Source organism: Megascapheus bottae, chromosome 3 (assembly GCF_031878675.1).
Source record: "Megascapheus bottae isolate mThoBot1 chromosome 3, mThoBot2.hap1, whole genome shotgun sequence".
Taxonomy (NCBI): domain Eukaryota; kingdom Metazoa; phylum Chordata; class Mammalia; order Rodentia; family Geomyidae; genus Megascapheus; species Megascapheus bottae.
Window position 1 is genome coordinate 75,386,192 of NC_143511.1, and position 22,463 is coordinate 75,408,654.

The 22,463-nt window shown below is 42.8% G+C and overlaps 1 protein-coding gene across 1 annotated transcript in view; it reads left to right on the plus strand.

The window, feature by feature from the left end:
* Positions 1 to 22,463, plus strand: part of Pappa (pappalysin 1) — a 220,134-nt gene that overhangs the window by 138,414 nt on the left and 59,257 nt on the right. Inside the window, exons 11-13 of the mRNA XM_090330506.1 lie at positions 18,090 to 18,203; positions 18,997 to 19,132; positions 21,414 to 21,627. Of these exons, the coding sequence (XP_090186632.1) occupies positions 18,090 to 18,203; positions 18,997 to 19,132; positions 21,414 to 21,627 (464 nt within the window). The remainder of the gene's footprint in view (positions 1 to 18,089; positions 18,204 to 18,996; positions 19,133 to 21,413; positions 21,628 to 22,463) is intronic.

The window sequence follows — 22,463 nt, forward strand, 5'->3', positions numbered from 1 at the left end:
TTGCTAATGGTCTCTTGAAGCCCCAGAATGAGTAGGGATCTGTGGATTGGGGCTCTGTGTTTGTTGGTTTGTTTCTTTTCTTTGTTGTTGTTGTTTGTTTTGTGGGTGATGGGACTTGAACGCAGGGTCTGGGTGCTGTTCCTGAGCTCTTTTGCTCAAGCTTTGACCCACAGCGCAACTTCTGTTTTTCTGGTGGTTCAGGTACAAGGACTTTCCTGACAGGCTGGCTGTGAACTGAAATCCTCAGATCTGAGCCTCCTGAGTAGCTAGGAGTATAGACATGGGACACTAGTACCCTGTTCTTGATTTTGCATAGAGCAGTTATATCTCTGGCAGCCCTAAGGAAGATCCACTGTTACCTTCTTTTTGCTCTTTCTCTAAGCCTGACCCACCCTGAATCTCAACTCAGAACCAGACACCTTCCTTCCATCCCTATCATTTGCTCAGACTCCCTTAAGATTCTTCTCAGTTCTTGTGTTTTTCTGTTTTGTTTTCAGTGGGGTCACCGGCCTGTAGCCAACATAGCCTTTGCTGTGTAATTTAGTTTCATGTTCTGTACCCAAGAAACATGCAAAAAATGTAAGCAGCATTCACTCTCTGGGGGCTATAATGCACTTAGGAAGTGAGGGCCAGTCAAGCTTGCTGAGCTCGCTCCTTTGGCAGTATTGAATTCTGTCCCCAAAAACCACACACTCATTTCTCTAGTCTGAAAGTAAACTTTCTCAAGCCAGGCCCCAAGGAGGGGAGGTAGGACCCAGCTGGGCATAGAATTGTATTGTTTGTTTGTATGTATACTTATTTACTTGTGTTTGTTTCTCAGAGTTGTCTACGCCCCCCCCCCACATACACACTTTGTCCTTCTCCAGTCTTCCTTTTGAAAATTAGCCTAAATGTGTGTTCTGCAGAACCATAGACCACAGAGAACTTTCTAGCTCCTCTTTACCTCATCCATGGGTTTCTTCAAAGTTACCTAGATCTTCAGCCAGATTCAAGCCCTTTCCTGGATCCATCCATGCATGGTTCTCTTTTCAGGGAGAAATGAACCTCAAGAGGCTCAAAAGAGAGGCCCTGGCTGGGAGGCATTTCCTTGTATTGGAACCTCCCTGGGGCCTTTCCCTAAGCTGGACTCATATGTGTAGTTGGTGGAAAGGGATGCTGGGCTGACATCTGTATTTCTGTCCTTCCTGGGACAGAGGCCCTTAGGAGAGGCATGAGCTTGGCAGACACTGCTCTTAGGAATCTGGTTGCCACATGGGTGATGCCCATAGATGCCAGGCAGCTGCCTGGCAGCAAGGATATGAGGAAGAAAATATTCATGTGATGCAAGAAAAGGGAGGGGATTAACTGACATGCACTAGGGAGTGTTGGTCAGGACTGTGTTCCAGAAAAGACACAACCATGCCATTACTGAGCCCCATGCTCGAAACCAGCTATCCAGTGTCTGGAAGTGAAGAAAATGTTCTGTGCACACGATGTCTTCTACAATAGCCTCCAGATAGCTCCAGGGTATAGAGCCTTAAAATAGGACCCATGAAATAGCTCCATGCAAACCATGGGCTGTCCTATTGGGTACACTAGGTTGAGATGACATCCCATCTCGTCACTGTCACAAACAATGAGATCTCAGGCAACTTTGTCTCTTCAGTCCCCTCGTCTGTACAATGAGAGAGTTAAATGAGATTGTGAGGATTCCTTAGGCTAGCATGTGGAAAGTATTAGGAATTGTGTTTGGTATATTACAGTGAATGCTCCCTAAATATGTATATTAGATCTTTATCACCGGCATGTAGAGGGGGAACCATGTGACCATTTCACAGATAGGGAAGCATAGATTCACAGAGGGCTCCTATTCTAAGTGTGAACAGAAAGACATCCTCCTGTTTGGGGCTCTTAAGTCTATTATACTCCCTTCCTCTGTCCGTCCTTTCCTTCCTCTGTACTCCCTCCCTCTTCTCTTTCCTCTTTTCCTCCTCCCCCCATCTTTCTGCCTCATCTTTCTTTTTTATTTCCTTTCTTCCTTCTATCACTTTTTTTCTCTCACCCTCTTTCCCTTCTTCCTCTTCTCCTCCCTTCCTCCTTCCTTTCCTCCTTTCGTCCCTTCCTTCTCCTTCCTTCTCTTTTGTAATAGAGATTGAACCCAGATCTTTTATACTACTGGACAAGCAGTCTATCATTTGTCATGCCTTCAGCTCTTGGAATACATTTGTAAATGACATTCTGTCATTCCCAGATTGAGATATAATTTACTAATCTTTTTTTTGTTATTGTCATCTTACATCTTTTAAATCTGCTTCCATTCTTAATTGCAAGATTTTTGCCATTGGAGGAGATTTAAGGAAGATTGGTTCAGTGAACTCTTATCTGTAAAGCTTTCTGTCTGTTCTCCTTGGCCAATGAAATCCAACAGCCCGAGCAGACAAGGCCTTGTGCAGTATCAGCTTTCCTTTAGCCCTTTGCCCGAGGGGCATGTTGCAGGCAGAGTAGGTACAGTGGGGTCCCAGGTAGGCATCAGGGGTTTCTTTCTACCCACAAACACTACCATTTCTTTTCCCAAGGCTTTCTAAGGCTTAACTGTCCTTCAGGATTTAGGTCAAACACCTTTTCTTGTATGTGTCTTCTGACCACCTTATCTCATATGCATCCCTCACACTTCTGACACTTGTAGACACCTCAAAAGCTCAAGCAAAGTTGCCTTTGAGTTAGTGTTGCTTTTTCATACTGGATTGAAGATGAACATCTAAAACTTCATTCATTTCCTGTAAGCATTTCTTTTGTTAATTTTTATTTAAAAATGAATATCTTTAAGTAGTTGTACAGAAGAGTTACTGTGCAACAAAGCTCCTTATGAATACAGTGTATCTTTCAACATTCTCTCCCTTTCCTACCCTCTTTTTCCCTCCCTTTTCTTAATTTTTTGAGTTTTCAATGAATTTTATTTTTTACTGCATTCTCTTCCTCTTCCCCTTCTTCTTAATACAAACACAGAAGGTGCATGGAGAATTCTTGGAGAAAGTATATTAGATTTATTGAAGCATGTTGGAAACTATATATGCTGGGTAATATGCAATCATGGCAATAAGAAATGTCTTTAGGGCACTGGGCCTAACAGTGGCTCACGCCTGTAATCCTAGCTACTCAGGAGGCTGAGATCTAAGGATCATTGTTGAAAGCCAGCCTGGTCACCGAAGACCGTGAGACTCTTATCTTCAATTAACCACTAGAAAACAGGAAGTGGTGCTGTGGCTCAAGGGGTAGGGCAGTAGCCTTGAGCCGAAGAGCTCAGGGACAACAACAGCTGGGCCCCCATCTGACCGCAGTACTTAGCAACTTCTGACATCTCTTCATTTGACAAGTGAGATGAGCACCTTTAGGGGAAGAAGAGGACCTGGCTAGTGACTCATGACCTCTGGCCTCTTCCTTCTGTTACTGGATGCCTCCAAAATCTGCTTCCATCTCAAAGCTCCCTAAAGACAAGTGCTTTGATGCATCTACTGCAGGGTGCGCTAGCATCTGGCAACTAGAAGGCTCATATAAGCATTAAAGAATAAACCTCCCTCTTGCCAACAACTTTTGCCTAGAATATGGAACAGGGGTATTGGAGACCAGGCCTGCTTCAGGGTAAAGGTTCGAGCCTTTTGACTTCTGTGATTATGTGAAACGGAGTCTTGACGAGGCACCTGTGATGACTTTTGTGGAAATGGATGAAACCGTTAGGCCTGCCTTTTCACCTTAGAGAAATCTTCCAATGAGAGTCCAGTGATGAAGTCATAAAGGAAAGAGAAAGCAAGAAGGAAGGAAGAGCAGTTACAGGAAAAGGGGAGAAGAATGTAGAATTTTAAAAGATAATGGTAAATTATAAAAAGAAATGACAATAAACATCCATTTGACATAAGCTGATAATGATGAGAGAAGCACGTGGATACTTGTCAGGATGGTGACTCAATCTGGATCTTCACACTGGCTTTGCACATTTAAACCTGCCAACCACCTCATCAGGTAGCTCTGGAATGCTCCGGTTTATAGAGAAATACTTTAAGATTCACAAAATTGATTCCTGTAGTTGGCAGAGAGTTTAGACTTTGAATTCAGAACTGTCTGTCTGTGGAGGCCAGAAAGGAAGGAAGGGTGAAGGAGAAACAGTTAATTGAGTGTCTTTTAATTCTCCAAGATGGCTAGTACCATCTTCCAAGTGGAGAAATGTGGACTCACCAGTGGGTTCAAAAAGATGCAGTCAGTGAAGAATGGAGTCTGAGATTCCAATTTATATCAGCGTGACCTTCAGGAATGTCTGTGCCTCCCACTGATGGCAGATGGACAGATTGCGGAGAAGTTCACATTGTGAATCTCAAATCATGTTTCAGTGGTTCTCAAGGACCACATCTCAGAGCCACTGCTTCAACACTGCATGCTCAGATGTGGGCTGCTCTGGCCTGGACTACCAACAGGGGAGGAATCATTTGAGAAGGTTCTTGTGCCTCAGAATACTCAACCTATGGATGGGTGGTGGCCATGTAAGTTAGCAGTGTCCCTTGGGTACCCAAAGGACAAAGCTCCCCCAAACACAGTTTTTACACATTACGGATATGATACCATCCCCTATCTCTGAAATCTAATGGGGTAGGCCAGAGAGAAATGTCATCCTTGTCCTAAATAATGAAATTCCCTGTTCAAGCTGGAAGGTAAGCTTCAACAACTCTTGTCCTCTTACTTGTTACATACATCACCACATGGCATTTTCTTCAGTTTTTTTTTTTTCAAGAAGAATTCAGTTCGAAGCAACTCAGAAAAGATCCCTGTATCCTTGTTAGGAAAACAATAAAAGAGAATCAATCACACATCTGTTTGTTGACCCAGGTTCTATCAGAGAACCCTAAGGTCTGTGGTAAACATAAGGACTCAGGAGTAAGTGCACCTCCCTTCCTGATCACCTTGGCATCCAGGGGACTCACAGAAGTCATGTGACTTTCACCTCAACTCAAATACAATCTCTCAGAGAGAGAGATCTCCGTTGGAAGAACTGGAAATGAAAATGAAAGGGGAGAGAGGAAACAAACAAAACACAACCTGGAACAAAATTCCTCATTTTGTGGAGTTGAGAGAGCAAATCTTTGTTCTGTCAAGACACAGATGTTTTTAAGTGAAAAAAAATCACTCCTCTGACCCTTCTTGAATGCGCCAGTCTGGTCAAGACAGCTATTAACCCCTATGCAGCTATTCTTAACCAAAGGTTTAGGTGACCGGGAACTGAACTAGATGTGATCCGTGCTTTCCTGACTAACCCACAAGCATATGGAGGCACCCACAGAAAGGCTGAGAACAAAGAGACATATGGTGGTTTCTGGTGTTCTTTTTCTCAGTCTGAGTGGCTTAAAGTTGTAGTAATCTCCTTTTCCTTGAACTTTGCTCTAGAGTCAGTGATTTTCTGGTCCCACTGCAGGACCAGTAACAAGAACATTTTGGATTTGTGTATTTGGGCTTTGTCTAAATCTCAAGTTGAAGGTCTCAGGTATCAAAGATCTCTTTGTGGAATTATTGTTTCTCAGCATTATGGTCTAGAACTCTGTGTTGATCAGTAGTCAAGATTTGTTCCAGAACTGACAGTGGCTCTGGGTTCTGTGTTAAAATTTACCATGGTTCTAGAGCTTTTATCTACCTCTGATGAGAGTTTGGAGTTCCTATCTTGAATTGAGTTCCTATCTAGAATTGTTCAAGACTACTGCCCAGCCCTTGAGCCAAGCCCCACTTCCCATTTTCTAGAGGTTAATTGGAGATAAGAGTCTCAGATTCTTTTGCACCCAGGCTGGCTTTGAACCTTGATCCTCACATCTCAGCCTCCTGAGTAGCTAGGATTACAGGCATGAGCCACCTTGCCAGTGCCTGGTGTCTCTATAGCTTTTATATCATGATCTAGAATTTCAGAAATTTCACTTATCCCTTTCAGTATAAATGTGAAAAAGGAGATTTAGAGAGAATTATCAGTATGGCCTTTAAAAAACAATGTGCTGGGAGCTGTTTGCAGCAAGAGGTAGCATCTTAAATATCCTCCTTCATACTTTTACTGTTGGCATCCTCTAAGAAACTGGTTCCGACATGGCTCAACTGTAGCTTAGTTCTCCCTTCTTCTAGATTTTGTTTTTACCTTCTGATTTCCAGAGCCCACTTGACATAAGGATTCAAACCTGGCCTTCAGGCATACATAGGATGCTTCAGCATTCTGCTTTGTCTGAGTTTATTCCTCATTCTTCAAGGCTCAAACACAGAACCTGCCTCATTTTTCTACAAGGATTGGCTTGCTTAATTCTCTGCCCTACTCATCCTATGGTTCTGGGTGCAATTTAGGAGAAGGAAACTCATTTTCCTCTGGGATCCATTGTTTTCTCACATAGACGATGAGAATGAAGGTCCCTGCATATATAATACGTACCAAGTCCATGCTTACTGAATGAGCAAATCAATGAGGGAGATTTAGAAAGAAAGAAACGTTTGAAAAATGTTAAGTTCTAGGATATGGAAACAAGAGCTATATAATGTGTGATTGTTGTTCTTAATGTACTATGTTATTTCTCGTCTCTTTTGTTGTCCCTTAGTTATTCTCACATTGTTACAGTATCTTACCTTGTTATCTGATATATTGTATATATGTTTATTCATTTATTTGAAATAGGATAGGGATGGGATGAGAGAACAAGATGAGGGGAGTGGTTAGAGGGAGGGAAATGGGGACAAAAACATGAGAAGGGATGGGGTATCAATGTTTGTGAAGTAATGCACCTTCTATCTGGTGAATATAATGTAACCCTTCTATTAATTACAATAAAAAAGATTAAAAAAAGAAAAATGTTAAGTTGCAGCAGCAATACTGGATTTTTCCATAAGAAACCCCAGCTTTTCTTTCCCTTCACCCTACAAGGAAAATCCTATCTCCCACTCACTCAGTCCTGTCAGCATCTTAACTCCCGGAGGCAGCACATGAGCTGTGGAGTCACCCACTGACCATCTGTCTGGGGATCCTGTGTTCCTCCTCTGCTACAGGCGATTACGTAAGCTGGACAGCCACCTCCAGATGTTAACAGTTTCTGGATATTTTTTTTCCTCCCTTTTCAACAATAATAATAACAATAATTAAAACAAACACAGACCTATTCCCCACCAGCATCCCTGAAAGTACAAATGGGTGGGCCCAGATACCCTTCCTTTTCCTCTTCATGAGTATTGATCCCAGCCTCCAGTGTTCCAGTCATAGACCCAGCAAGGTTTGCCCAGCATTGAGCCAGGCTTCCAGGCCAACTGCCCTAGGGCCAAGTGGCCCTGAAGAAGGAAGATGGCTGTATCATGAGCAGTATTTAAGCTTAGGATTTCCCTTTTCCCATCTCCCACCTCAAAAGCCTCCGCCTCCACCTTCAATAGCTGTATTTCGGAGAACTAGGTGGCTTAAGAGATTAGTAATGAGATCCCAAGTCTTTCACTGCCGGGTCAGGAGTTCAGAGGCAGGCCTGGGTGACTAGTGAATGGCATAATTAGGGATCTGGGAGAAGGCCTGTGAGGGCCCCTGTGAAATGAGCGTGGACAGGCCTTTCATGGCAGTCCTTGTCAGCAGCACAAAAGCCCACCACCACATCCGACACTAATCATTCTCCCTTGTTAGAGGATTTACTAGCTGGAGGAGTCTGAGCCCCCCTGCCTACTGCCTTCTTAAAAACAAGTGTCCAGAATGTGCTCAGCTCAGTGTCCTTGGCTCCACTCAACTTAAAATGCAGGGAGATAGCCCCAACCCAGAGCAGGAGGGGGTAGACATGTGAAAACTAATGATTCCCATGATCTAAACTGGGATCCAGCATCAGTTTTCAGCGATTGCTGCTACAGCTGTTGTGATTATTTACTTTTTCCCACCATGAGCTACTTCTTTCTGCCAGGAGGAATGGGGTTAACCGAGAGAGGAGCTTGTATGACTCTCATCCTTGTTACCCTGTGTGGTCCAAGGTTTCCTCCCTTGTACTGTGGAATGGGGATAGTTATCTTGGACTTAACACAGATAGGACTCAGACCCAGAATGCACCGCCTGTTCCTGACAGGTGTAACATTGCCATATGCTACTGATCAGTTCTGAGCCCCAGGTTCCATGTCTGCAGGACTGAGAGAAAGATGGTAATAGTGGCCTCACAGCAATGTGGGGATGCCAGGCTTGGAACACAGAGGCTGCCCAGTCAATGATGGCAAAGAAAACAGCTTCTGTGAATATTGTATTAGGCCTTCAACATAAGCCTTTTTCTTAGCTTGAGACATCTAATTTCTTTGCATCAGAATTTTCCAATCCTAGATTGATGCAATTAAACAAATGAATGAGCAGTCCCCAGAATCAATTCTATGACTCTGAAGCAGTTTTGTTTCCTCTGCAAGATTTAGTTATGCCACGGGTTAAGTATGTTCCTATACTGTGGAACAGAGATCTCTCTCTCTCTCAGATCTCTCTCTCTCTCTCTCTCTCTCTCTCTCTCTCTCTCTCTCTCTCTCTCTCTCTCTCTCGTGTGTGTGTGTGTGTGTGTGTGTGTGTGTGTGTGTGTGTGTGTGTGTTTGCCAATCTTGGGGCCAATCCTGAACTCAGGATCTGGGTGCTGTTCCCGAGCTCATTTTGGTCAAAGCTACTGTTCTACCAGTGGAGCCACAGCTCCACTTCTAACTTTTTGGCCATTAATTGGAAATAAAAATACAGACTTTCCTGCCTAGGCTGGCTTTGAACTGTGATGTTCAGTTCTCAGCCTTCTTGAGTCTTTAGGGTTACAGGTGTGAGCCATAGACTCCTGGCCTGTGAGCCACATCCTAAGTGACCACCATCATTTGATGCAGTCTAGGGTTTGTACCCCAAATGGAATTTAGATGGAGGTGCAGACTTGGAGGGCATTAGAACCCTAAGAAGTATATAATGTGTTAGGGACAGATCTCTAGGGCAGTAAGGTGCTAATCAGCCCAGAGCTAAGCCCCAAGGCTGGAAGGTATCCAATGTCAAGTTCTCTTATCTTCAAGTGGCCTCTGAATGGAGGTCTAGAGATCTGTCAGGACTTCCCAAACTCCTGGAGGGAAGAAAGAAACATTTCTCTGTCCACTCAGCCTGTACACAGGAAATGCTTCTTGGCCTGGTTGTCTGTCCATGCCAAATAATAAATCCTCAGATGGAAATCAAGGAAGTCCACCCGTCCCCCTCCCTTCTATCTCTTTAAAGCAAGCATCAAAGGGAAAGCTGCTCTGGAGGCCTGGGGAAAGTGATAATTGTTTCTAATGGTTGGTGAAAAAAAGCCAGCACCCTCTCCCTCCTCTCCTCTCATTTTCATTGTTATTAAGTCTGTAAAAAGAAGATTGGAGGTGGGGGGCTGGAGGGTGTGTGTGTGTGTGTGTGTGTGTGTGTGTGTGTGTGTGTATGATGTTGTGTTTCTTTTAACCCTTGGTTGTCTTAGAAACTTCTGTGAGTCAGTCTGGAATAAGGGACAAAACAGACAACTAAGGATGAGAATAGCAATATCTAGGAACTATCTAGAGGACATTTGACACAGTGAGAACTGAGAATCAGAATATTTTGGGTTGCATTTGCTTATATGTATTAATTGAGAAAAGGCAGGTAAATTATCATTGATGATCATGGGTTCTTTTGTTCAACTAATATTTACTGAGTGTCCCCATAAATAGAGGAGATGTAACAAGTAAGGCCTAAGTCTTGGCCCCAATAAACTTGGTCAAATTCAAGAACTACAAATTCATCTTCCAGGTAAGTCCTGGCCAATTATGAGTGAGTACCCATAACGCTTTGCTGAGATACACTTACAAATTGACCCTGAAGTAGAAAGGAAGCAAGGTTTAATTGGTAGTATATGTTCTGGGAAAAGGACCAGGAATAGTGGCACTGATGTTGCAGTTTTGGTGGTTTTTAATTTTTTTTTCAACTGGTCCAGTGGATTCAAGAGCTGAATTAGCCATTAGCCTCAGTTTCTTATCTATAACAAATTCCTTTTTTTTGTAGGATAGTATAAGGATTAAATGAAATACTGGATTCAAAAAGGCTTTGTGGCACATTCTGTTTATTAGAGAAATTTTTGTGGCAACAAATTTTTGTTGTCATCATTTTTATTGCAAATCACATTTATTGTACTTGAGCTTGCGGTGGTGGACTGGTTGTAATAGCTTCTAGTACTCAGTAACCTTGCCCCACACAATTCTTATCAGCATCATCTCTGTACCTAAGTCTAGGAATATAGATGACCTGGACTCCTAGATCAAATGCATCACTAGTGGGTGGCTTATATAGCCTTGGAAAAGCCACATCAGTTCAACATTGGCAGCATTTGTTAAGCCCTGCCCAGTGACCCAAGACTCTGATCAGAAAGACATAATCCAGGCACAGTCACTATCCTTGAAGCACATACAAAGAATGACAGAAGGAAAGGCAAGAAACCAAATGTGGTTTTGTGACACCCAGCGTGTGGACCAAGCCTGATTGGGAGCAGGGAACCAGGAGGACAGAAAGAAATGAGCATTTAGGTCAGGCCAGTTTGAGTTTGGTAGACCAATTTCTTTTCTTTTCTTTTCTTTTTTTTTTGCCAGTCCTGGGCTTGAGCTCAGGTCCTGAGCACTGTCCTTGGACTTTCTCAAGGCTAGAGTTTTACCACTTGAGCCTCAGCACCATTTCCGGCTTTTTTCTATGTATGTGGTACCAAGGAATCGAACCCAGGTCTTCGTGCATGCTAGGCAAGCACGCTACCATTAGGCCAAACTCCCAGCCCCTGACCAATGTCTTTTCAAATTTCAAAAGTCCTAGTCTCTCAAATGGGGACCAAAATGCTTATTCCTCAGTCACTGTGGAAGTGACACGAGATTACACATGGACAGCACCTTATTCCTGTAGACCATTTTGGAGCTGGTCTAGTTCCCTCAAAAAGGGAGCTCTGAGAAGTAGTGAAGCTGGGTCTAGAAAGCCATGTTTATGTGTCTAGGTTTCCCCAGCCTTTTGCAGGCACAGCTGATGGGATGATCCTAGCAGGCTTTCAGTCCTGTAATCTTCAGCACCCTGAGATACTGACCCACATCAAGGAATCAACTTCTGACCCTCTTTAACCTGGCAGTTATTATATTGTTATTGTTATAGTTATTATTATTATTATTATTGTTTTGTGACAGTATTAGGACTTGAGCCCAGGACCCCTTTAGCTTTTCCACTCGAGGCTAGCACTCCACTGTCAACCTTTCACTAGTTAACTGGAGATATGAGTTTCACATACTTTCCTGCCCAGGCTGGCTTCAAACCACAATCCTCAGATCTCAGTCTCCTGAGCACCAAGGAATACAGGTGGCACCTGGATAATCTTACCTTTATTGAGGGTTAAATAACTGGGCATTGGAATGGCAAGCTTGAGATTAATAATGCATCCCAAAAGAAAAAAAAATATTGGGAAATACTACCCAAGAAGGAGAGAGAAAGAGACAGAGAGAGACAGAGACAGAGAGGACAGAGACAGAGAGAGACAGAGAGATGCACATCTGTGAAGTTACCATAGTGTAATTGTCTGTGTGCACCCCCTGGGGCTCTCCCACCTCCTTCCCTGACCTCTTTTGTTGTGAGGCACCTTGCAGGTCTCTCTAAGTAGAGGAGGAAATGGGAGAGGATGAGCCAGGGTTTTGAGGGGGCACTTTCTCTCTCCTTGATTGGCAAAAAGGCCTGGAAATCTGTAAAAATAAAAATTCAATGGAAACCTCATGGCGTGTCCCTGTGTGAGAAAAATACCAGCACCCCTTCACCATCAGGTTCTTCCTTCACACCCTCCCCTCTGTGGACATTGTGTGTGGGTGGAAGATAAACTGGATTTAAAAACCCTTTGAAAGCAAGACATCATTAACTCTAATTGAAAGCAGTCTTCTGCGAAAGAGGGGGATTTGGGAGCTGGTGTTGGATATAGTAGCTGGCAGCATCGGATGGGCAATGGAATAGACAAGAATCCAGACAGCAGAAGCCCTCTGTGTCTATAGACCAGGCACCTCCTGTCACCACCAGGAGAGCGACCCCTGCCTTCTTACAGAGGCCATAGAGATAACCATGCTTCTTCAGATCATGCTCTTTCCTCCCATCTGGGTCAGATGTGAGAGCTGTCATAAAGATTTCAGATACCATCCCAACGTGGATTTCCAGTGCTCTCAAAGCTCCGAGTGAAGAACTCTCTAGCTCTTTATACAAATGGCAGGCTCAAACAAACTAACAGCAAAAAGACTCACTGCTAGGATGACCGCATGTGATTCTTCTGCTTGTCTTGCTGGGTATGGTGACTTTAGAGTCTTTAAAACAATACCTAGGAAAGACCATCAATGTATGTTGAATTTTTTTTTAAAGTGTGTTGTTGCTGCTGCATTATTCACTGGGTACATATTATTTCCTTTATGCTCAGGAATCTTCTGGGATTTACTTGAAGATAAATAAGGCATGGTCCTCACTTTGGAAATCTTTTGATTTTAAAGGGATTAGACTAGACTAAGCAATGGTAATCTAACTTGACAAGTTTTATAACCAAAGAGCTGTCTAAAAGGTATAAAAGGAGCTATATGGACACAGAAGACGCAACAAACAGTTCCAGCTGGGGGCTTAACAAATGTTCTCTTGTATCCCTCAACTTGGTCATTTCTTTCCTAATGATTTCATTCATTATTGAATTACTTTTACTTCATTTCAAAATTAAATTAATTTCATTACTAACGATCAACTTTTTTTGTGTGTGTCAATGCTGGGTCCTGAACTCGTGGCCTGATCGCTGTCCCTTAGCTTTTTCATTCATAGCTGACATTCTACCTCTTGAGTCATGACTGTCACTCAGATTTTCAGTAGTTAATTGAAGATAAGAGTCTTGTGGACTTTTCGGCCCAAGCTGGCTTCAAACAGTGATAATCCGATATCAGCCTACTGAGTAGCTAGGATTACAGGCTTGAGCCACTGGTACCCAGCTTTGTAATGTCAAATTTTCAACCACTTAAAATCCTACTTGGTTTTCTTAATATTTCATTTTATTATCATCAAAACACAACTGGCAATCCAAGTAATTTATTAAGAGTAGACTACAGCACCATTTGAGAACAGATGTCTAGAAGTTACTTGCCTTGCTCAACTGAAGTCTATGCAGTCTAATGAGCAGCTCCCAGTTTCCCTCCCCACAGCTCCTGGCACTTATCCTTCCATCTTTGATTCTGTGACCTTGAGCATTTTATATAAATGAACTTATGCTATATTTCTCCTTCTGTAAGTGACTTATTTTTCTTGAGGATAAACTCCTCAAAATTCACACTTGGGTATCTGAATTGCCTTCTCTTTTTAAGAATCCCATAGCATGTATTGATGTATTGATGATGGGCACGTAGGTTATTACCCATCTTACTTGTCCTGAATAATGCTGCAATGAACACAGGAGTGGGAAATACAGAACAATTCAGCTCTGGAGAATAGATCTCTTTCAGGAAACTTAAATCCTGAATGCTGTTCTAGAGTACGCATGGTATGTTCAACAAAACATTGAGTAACAGGAAAGGAAGTGATGGGTTTTGTTTACCCTAGTGTGACAGAGAGGAGAACAAAAGTTACCATGTATAATGCCCTATCATCCCTGAGCCTGGACCATTAGAAAGATTTGTGTTATAAGCTGGAGGACAGTTGGGATAACATAATGGCTTTGCAAGACATATGTGACAGAGGTGTTCGTATTGGGAACAGATTGGAGTCTTGGAGAGGTTAGAAGATCCCTGGAGCCAGTGACACTGGAGCAACTGGAAGAAAGGTGCTGATAAATGCTGAAAATGAGATATCATGGTGGACCCTGGAGGAGTCTTCCAGGATATGTGGTGTGACGCTCCCCCCCCCCAAAAAAAAGTGTTCCTAAAACCTTCATTGCTCCGTAAGGCCTTGTGAGGCTGGATTTGCAAACCTGTGGGGCAACAGACACCGTTTGGCCATGGAATCAGTCATCTTGAGACCATACCTTTATTCAGTGAGCCAACCTGTGGTGTCTGTGAGGCCTTTTCTTTTCTCTCAGGACTCTGGAGCCTGGCATTCCATTCCCCTTCAGTTAATTGTTGCTGAATGTGCCAGTGTACACCATGTTCACAAAAGCAGGAGTCAGGGAGATTTGCATCTCGTTCTGCCTCTACCTCCTCAAGAACAAAAATGACTTGAAGATCAATGACGGCTTTGGGCCACGTTTCAGCTGGATTTGTTCATTCCTCTCTGATCTGCTTTGTCTTTCCCCGGTGAGATTACAGTCAGCCTGAAACAAACATACAACTAAATAGTAAAACAGGAGAATAAAATAGCAGCAGCATGAACCTCTAAGAGTCTTGTCTAGTGCTGATAAAGCTGACAAGATAAGAGGAAATCATATTTAAGCAATAAGGCTTTGTTCATACTGGCAAATTCTCTGATCATGAATGCTTAAGATATTCAGATAACACACACACACACACACACACACACACACACACACACACACACACACACACACCCCTACCTTTGACTTCAAGCCCCATGTTTTGCCACACTCTGCTGGGAGACAGACAACTAAGAACACAAGAGGAAAGAAAGCATTCCTCAATGATACATGTCGAATTGCTGGCCTGGATTTCAAATGCCATAGATAGTTTATGCAAAGTCTTGCACTGTTGTAAAGTGTAACACAATCCACTGGCAGCCTCTGCCAAAGCCTGGTCCCAGTTGTTTTTGAAAAAAACAAACTTGAAAACGTCTTCCAGCCCATTAAAGTAGCTATGTTCCATCCTCAGCCTCCTTGGTATTGGCTTCTATGGATTTAAACCGATGTATCCATGCCTGATTCTTAGACAACAGGATGGGTAAAACTTGGCCCCTCTCCTTAGCATGTTGCCAATAAGATTCAGAGAACCAATATTGTATTCCTAAGACCTACTGATTCCTAGAGCTGGGATGAGAGGAATCTTTGACAGATAATAAGTTTTGTTATTTTTTTAAAGCAGTGAAACTCTTCTCTGAAATGAAATTTTACAAGGCAGCTTTGTTATATAAAACAAATCAAGATCTCAGGCTAAAGCAATAGAGAAGAAACTAGGTAGATCTTCCATATCCTGACCCCTAGGTCAACATATCCAGTGGCCTACGAGACCCCATAGAAGATACTTTGACAATCTGTGGCTAGTCCAAAATTCAAATGTGCAAGAACCAATTGAATCCCAGAGATGCAGGGTCACCTGCCTATGATGAAATCTCAAAGCCAGAACCAACTAGAACCAAGTTTCATTCATCCAAAACCAGCTCAATGTTGCAATTCGCCTATTTCCATGCACACAGTGATTCTTCAAAGCTGTTTACATGACTTATCTTCCTCTGAAGTTTGAAAAAGTGGATTGATGAAGATGAAAATATGTTGGTCTTGGGGCTTGAACAAAGGCCTTGAGCTTTTTTGCCCCAGGCTAATGCTCTATCACCTTGAGCCACAACTCCATTTCTAGTTTTCTGGCAGTTAATTGGAAATAAGAGTCTTGTATATTCCCACACTGGCTTCAAAATGGTGATCCTCAGGTCTCAATCTCCTGAGAAGCACCAGGCTCTCTTTCTATTTTCTTTGTAACTTTACTATAGAGAATTATCCAGGCAGTTCATTTTAAAATGGAAACATTTGATGCTTGCCATTGTAGATCACCATGTAGTGTAATTTTTTAGCTGGATTAGTTCTTTTCACTGCTGCAAAGAGAGCTAAGAACTGGTGTTTTGTGAGATATCCCAGGTTGATAGAAAGAGAGGCATTTGGATTTGTGTACCTGTGCAGATGAGATGTTCATTGCTGATGGCAAGATGGGTTGGCTGTCGACCACGCTTAGTTCAGTGGAACCTGCTGTACAGGAACACATCAGTAAGAGTTTATGCAAGTGATTTTACATTTACTTTTCATGGTTGTATAAGTCAAGAGTACATAGTGATTTTCTTTGATTTTTAAGAGACTAGGTTTTGCTATGTTTTCCAGACTGGCTTGAGCTTCCTCGACTCAGGTGATCTTGCTTCAGTCTCCTGAGTAGCTACAGCAACAGATATGCACCTCCATTTCTGCCTGGAGGTGTTCATCACTTTATTTTATAAATCGTGAAATTACATGGACTAATGTAAACCCAAAACACCTGTGTTTACAGATGTTCACACTGTTCAGCAGGTGTGTACACTACATAGCATTGACAGCAATGCGGATTTTGTCTCTTTCTGTAAGAGAGTCATACAACTACGGGTAAAGTTACACCCCAGTTATCCCCAACTTCTACTAACCATTCTCTTCCTTGAGACACAGAGGCAATGACCCTCTGAATCTGATGTTTACTTTGTCTGTGCCGTTTTTAAATCCTATGAACCTCTGGGTAACATACAGGTTTTTTTTAAATATATGTATTTTTCTTATTGTCGGCATAATGTATAGAGGGGTTACAGGTATATTCACCAGGTAGTAGGTATGTTGCTTCTCGCACATTGATACCCCTTCTCATGTTTTTGTTCCCGTTTCCTTCTCTCCCCTCCCAATCATCTTGGTTTCCCTCCCTCTTTCCCTATTTCAAATAAACAAATAAACATATATACAATGTACAATATGAGATTAATCAAAGGGCAACAAAAGAGAAGAGAAATAACATAGTACACTAAGAACAACAGTCACACAAGATAAACCTCTTGTTTCCATATCCTAGAGATCCTTTCATCTAGTCTCATCCTATATGATGTTATGTACATAGGTTTTGAGCTACTGTAATCCTCTGCTAGGAGAGACAGTTTTGTTTTATGTGATTTTTTGAACATTGATGGCATCATAATGACTTCACTTTGGCTGTTTTACTTTTGTTATTTAGTGTTGTGTTTTTACCATTTCTGTGTCTTTGAATGTATCGCTAGAGCTTTTGTGGTGATTGGCCTGGGCCAAGTGTTCAATATTTTAGTATCATCCCTGTGTATGAATGTAGTTGATTCTTCCTAATACTCTTTCATCAAATGTAATTCTGTTGTATGAATATTTCATATCTCGTAGAACCCCTTCCAACAGATGAAAACAGATATTTCCCAAATCTTTCATTATAATATTGATATATATATGTACTTGATAAATGGACATCTTTAATTCTTATAAATAAAGGTGCTCTTCTTTTTGTATTTTTGTTTATATATTTATTTTCATTGTTAGCGTGTTTGTGTATTCTTGTTGAGGACAGATTGTCTTGCTACTCTTTCATAGCCTTTCAGTTCTCTCACACTCTTTGGATCAGCCTTACTTCTCAGAAGAAGTAGTATATATGCACTAAGCTAGCTCTCTGCCCCTCACATCTCTCTTACCCACATTTTTACTGAGACGTTTGAGAAATAGCAGTTAATAAATATCATTTCGACTAAATGAGTCAAGCAATAAATGACACTTGGTACATAAACTCCTGCTTGTTTCAGTGGTCTTTGGTGTTATTTGTATTGAAGATGTGTGTGTGTGTGTGTGTGCGTGTGTGTGTGTGTGTGTGCGTGTGTGTGCACGTGCGTGCGTGTGTGTGTGTGTGTGTGTGTGTGTGTATTCTTGTACATGTGAATGTGTATGTAAAGTGATGGAACTGATTTTCTTTAGTGACAGGCCAATGACTGTGTGCTCATAGTCCTCTCCTTATCACTACAATAGTTATGAGCAATTGCAGACTTGTTCTAAAACAATTTGCCTGACACTCAAACCTCTATGAGATCAAATCCCTCAGCTTTCCTTTTTTTCTACTTTCTCAGAGCTTTAATGAGATCAGGCAATTAATCACAACCTAATCATTCTGACAGAGTTCCTACTTTCCTCTGTGTGTTTGCTTCTGTTGTTCTCTCCATAATGTCTTCCAGATCTAGCTTCAATGTCAGCTGCTCTACAGTTGGTTCCTGTCACCTCTGACCCTTAAATTTGTCATTTCTTTTCTTTACAATATTGAGACTTACGTTAGGATCTGGGATCCTGGAGTAGATTTTTATCTATACATCCTTACTTTCTCTTATATTAAAGCAGATTGACAAGCTAAGTTTTATTCTATTTTTTGTTATGTCTTTCTTCTAGATCTGTCGAACCAAGGTGATAGACCTCAGTGAAGGCATTTCCCAGCATGCCTGGTACCCCTGCACCATCAATTACCCATATTCCCAGGTCTCTCAGATGTCTTTCTGGCTCCAGGTAAGCCTGTGTATTTTATTCTCAAATATTAGTTACTATCACAGGGCTTCTTTGTGACATTTCCATACATACTTACAATCTTGCAGTGTACTTGCATTAGATTCCCCTCCTTCTTAACATTTTAATAGGCTTCCTTGTTCAACATGTACGTGAAGCAGTGAAGCTTAAGTTTTAAGAGCTATGGCTTCTTAAGCGGAACACCAAATTCCATGATAACACTGGACATGATTTTTCCCACCCACTGCCACCTGAGCTTTCATTTGCATTCCAGGCCCTTCAGTATATCTTCCATGAAGACTCTACTGATCTCCACAGTGGGGCAAAAAAAAAAAAGTGACTTTTGAGGGGGCAGGGCTTCTAGCAGTCCACCCATTTGGCCTGTTATATAGCACCTCCACTTGGTAATCTATCGTTGTGTGGCAAAAGATTATGAATGTTATTGATTTTGATCCGTGTGTCACTGATTTACTTTAAACTCCACATTTCACAGAAGTGTAAGGCCCTTCTCTTTATTTTTTCTTTCCCCATTGCCTTGATACCTAGTGTAAAGCCTAATACTGGAGGAAATTTAGGCCCAGAGTAGCCTAGCTCTCCACTCCACATTAACAGCTAGGTAGAAGCAAACCCAGGACTAAAGCAGGATTTCTAAACATAGATCTTGTGTGTCATGGCTTTTTTCTTCTACCTATCTGGGGCCAATTCCTGAATCTGAGGAAAAGCCACCTCAGATTGGTTGCTTCCTTCCCCTGTGGCTAAGCTCTTAAGTGACTCTCTTGTGTCTTTTCCATTTCAGACATATTTCTCTCAGCCAATGGTTGCTACAGCTGTCATTGTCCACCTGGTGACTGATGGGACATATTATGGAGACCAAAAGCAAGAGACCATCAGTGTGCAGTTGCTTGATACCAAAGACCAGAGCCACGATCTGGGCAAGAATCTTCTCCTGCACCTACCTCTCTCTCTTTACCTGCTTCTACACATGATCCATGAGTTTTTGTGAGGATGAGCTAGGCATGATCTCTTCCTTAATTTTTTTGTCTTTCTTTCTCCTTCACTCTTTGACATTCTGTTTGTGTCAGTCAAAAACACAGCTGATTCAGAGAAATATGGATTTGGAAAATATATGGATAAGGAGTCAATGGCAAAGCCCTTTAGTCAGAGATATTTAACCTCATGTAATTCACAGGATTCTCCAAAGACACTGCTGGGAATAAGTACTCAGTGTTCAGAAACATGGTCAGATGTATCTGTGATACCCTCCCCCACCCAGTGGTGACCATATGACAAACACACACACACACACACACACACACACACACACACACACACACACCCTCCAGATAAACCCCCTGTGGGTTCACAGTAAGCAAATCTATCAGATTCAGGAATAGAGAGGCTGGTGAGGAATCACGTCTTATCTATTAGAAATCTACCCTGATTCTAGAGCCAGGTGGGAGAGCAGGGACAGTCCCTTCTCCACCCCCCTCCCCACATGCCTACATGTCTCATGGTCTAGAGGAAAGGGACCATTCCAGAGTCAACTGCCAAAATTTGAATCCCATACCTACTTCTCGCTCCTGCTCTTTGTGAATGTGAGCAGATTATTTTTTAACCTCTCAGCATCTCTTGCTTCATATGCACAATACAATGATGCCCACATGAGGGTTAGGAGGAAGAGATAGTGACACTATTGTGTCACCCTAATGCCCTTTGAAAGAAGCCTAGTAATCATTACTTCCTATTCTCACTAAGAAATTCCTTTTACACCCTCTCATTTCCAGTCTACCCTAGAGAGATCTGGGTAACCCATCCAAGTGTTTGGAATTCCGGGCCAGCACTGGAGCTTGGACTTCAAAGCTGTGCCCACACCATTCCACAGAGAGCTCATTTCAAAACTCCTTAAGAAGCAAGCAGACAAGGGGTCACTTCAGGGTCAGGTAGAAGCCAAGGGAGAAGGGAAGATGTTTTGTTTTCATGTTTATTTATTCAGTCGTTTTAAAGGTGGGGGAGGGTGCAGACGTATAAATAAGGAAGAAAAAGAAAACCCCTCTGGATTTATCTGGATTCCTGGGAAATTTCCCAAAGTGAGAAGCAAATATTTTGATAGTCATCTTGGCTCTGCGCAGGGTTCTAAGGAAAGGCTTCTCAGCAGAGATGGGGAGATGTCTGGCTCCCCAGAGACCTCTTGGCTCTTGCTTACCAACCCCTCCCTACTGTATGTTCCTGTCCTTGGCATCCTCTCATCTCTGGTACAGGTTGCAGAGATGAATAGAAAGAAAAGCAGCAGGTAAGCTAGCAGCCTCCTGCTTCCACAATGGAGAAACCCTCGATTAGGACAAAGCTGCCAGGACACTTTCAGGATCACCCACTTTTCCAGACATAGAAATGGAGTCTTAAGAATATACTAGAATCTCCTCATCAGAAAGTAGCTAAACCAGCCATGAAACCCAGGACCACCAAAGACCAAAGCTAGCTTAATTATCTTTGTACAAATCCCATCTCATCTCATCTCATCCCCTTTTCTTCTTTCCCACTCCATGTATTTTGTTCTAAACTGCTGTCTGTGTTTTCCCCACTAAACCTGGGGACCTGCTGCCAGCACTTAGTGAGGCCTACGGGTAAATATAAGAGAGCCTCTTCCATGAGGCAGTCTTAGATTCTTCTTGAAATATGCCCCTGTGACAGTACCACTATCTGAAAAGTTACAACTCAGTTTTCTTCACCACATATTGGGCATAGCAATCTGTGCCTCAGAGGACTAATCCTGGCCTTGCAGATTATCCATGCCAGTGGGCTACTTTTTCACTCTGAGAAGGATCTGTGGTTATGAATTATTCCCATTCCTTTGATAGACAGCTAGAGAGCTCCTCTGCACTGTGAATCCCTGAGGCAATGCAGGAGGGAGTGAGAGCTTGGACAAAGGTGGCTGTTTGGAGGAAGGAGAAGGATTTCAGATGCTAGGTGAAGAGAAAGCTTGGGGGGGCAGGGTGGTGGCCGGGGGGGGGGCTGGATTGGAAAGATTTGGAACCAAGAAAAACAAGGCAGACAAAGAAACTTTCAATCAAACTCAAAATTCCCATTGGCCGCCCAATGGTGCTTTTGTGCAGTGACATGAAAGGTCTGGGGGCTTTAGGAAAGGCCCGTTGGGGAGGGCGTGACTGGCCTTGAGTAATGAGCCTGGCCCCTCATCCCCTCTGTCTCCCCTGACAGGCCTCCATGTCCTGAGCTGCAGAAACAATCCCCTGATTATCCCTGTGGTCCATGACCTCAGCCAGCCCTTCTACCACAGCCAGGCGGTACGTGTGAGCTTCAGTTCGCCCCTGGTTGCCATCTCGGGGGTGGCCCTCCGTTCCTTCGACAACTTTGACCCTGTCACCCTGAGCAGCTGCCAGAGAGGAGAGACCTACAGCCCTGTGGAGCAGAGGTAAGGCATCCCAGGGCCTCATCACCATGGGCTGTTTGTAGATGAGCAGCTTAAGTCTATGCATTTCTCTTTTCTCCATCTTCTGACCTCTGGATGGATCAGCCTTTGGGCTTGAGAGTCTTAGGAGTCCCTGAATTCCGGGGGCTAGTGTGGGAAGCAGGGAAGAGTCTCTGTCTCACCTGGATTGCACCAGAAAGATGAAAATAGCAGCTTCCTTGTAAACATCCCCTCCTAACAAAGACAGGGTAGGGGTATTCGTCCTTTCAGGGAAGAAATGCTAGAAGAGTCTTCTTCACAGGTGACATAGACAGGAGTCCTTTACTGAGGAGGATAGATGGAGTGGCAGGGATTTGTTTCCTCTGCTCACTGTGTGAGGCAGTGATGGGTAAAACCTCTCTATTTTTCACTAGCTAAGCCCTAGAGAGGTCCCAGCATGTGCGGATTGAGGGTAGAGCAGTGCTTCGCCAGTACTTTTGATCTGATATCTGTTTAGACATCTCCTATGGAGATATGAGGGGATGATGTTTCCTAGAAAGAATCTGAGCTTGGGGAGCATGCTTAATTTGGGTTTGTATCTCCACATTACTGTTCCTCCAGTAGCGTACCCTTGGATGAGTCACCCTTTTTTTTTGAGTTTCCGATTTCTATTTGTGGAACAAGTAGATTATAATAGCCACCCCTTACCGGTGTTGCCAGAGTTCCTTATTGCACCGTAGATATATATATATATATATAATCTTGCAAATTGTGGGACACTCATGAAAACAGTAGCATCTTGATGAATAAAGAACCTAGAAGCACCAAAGAACCTATCAAATAAGTAAAAATATTTTCCG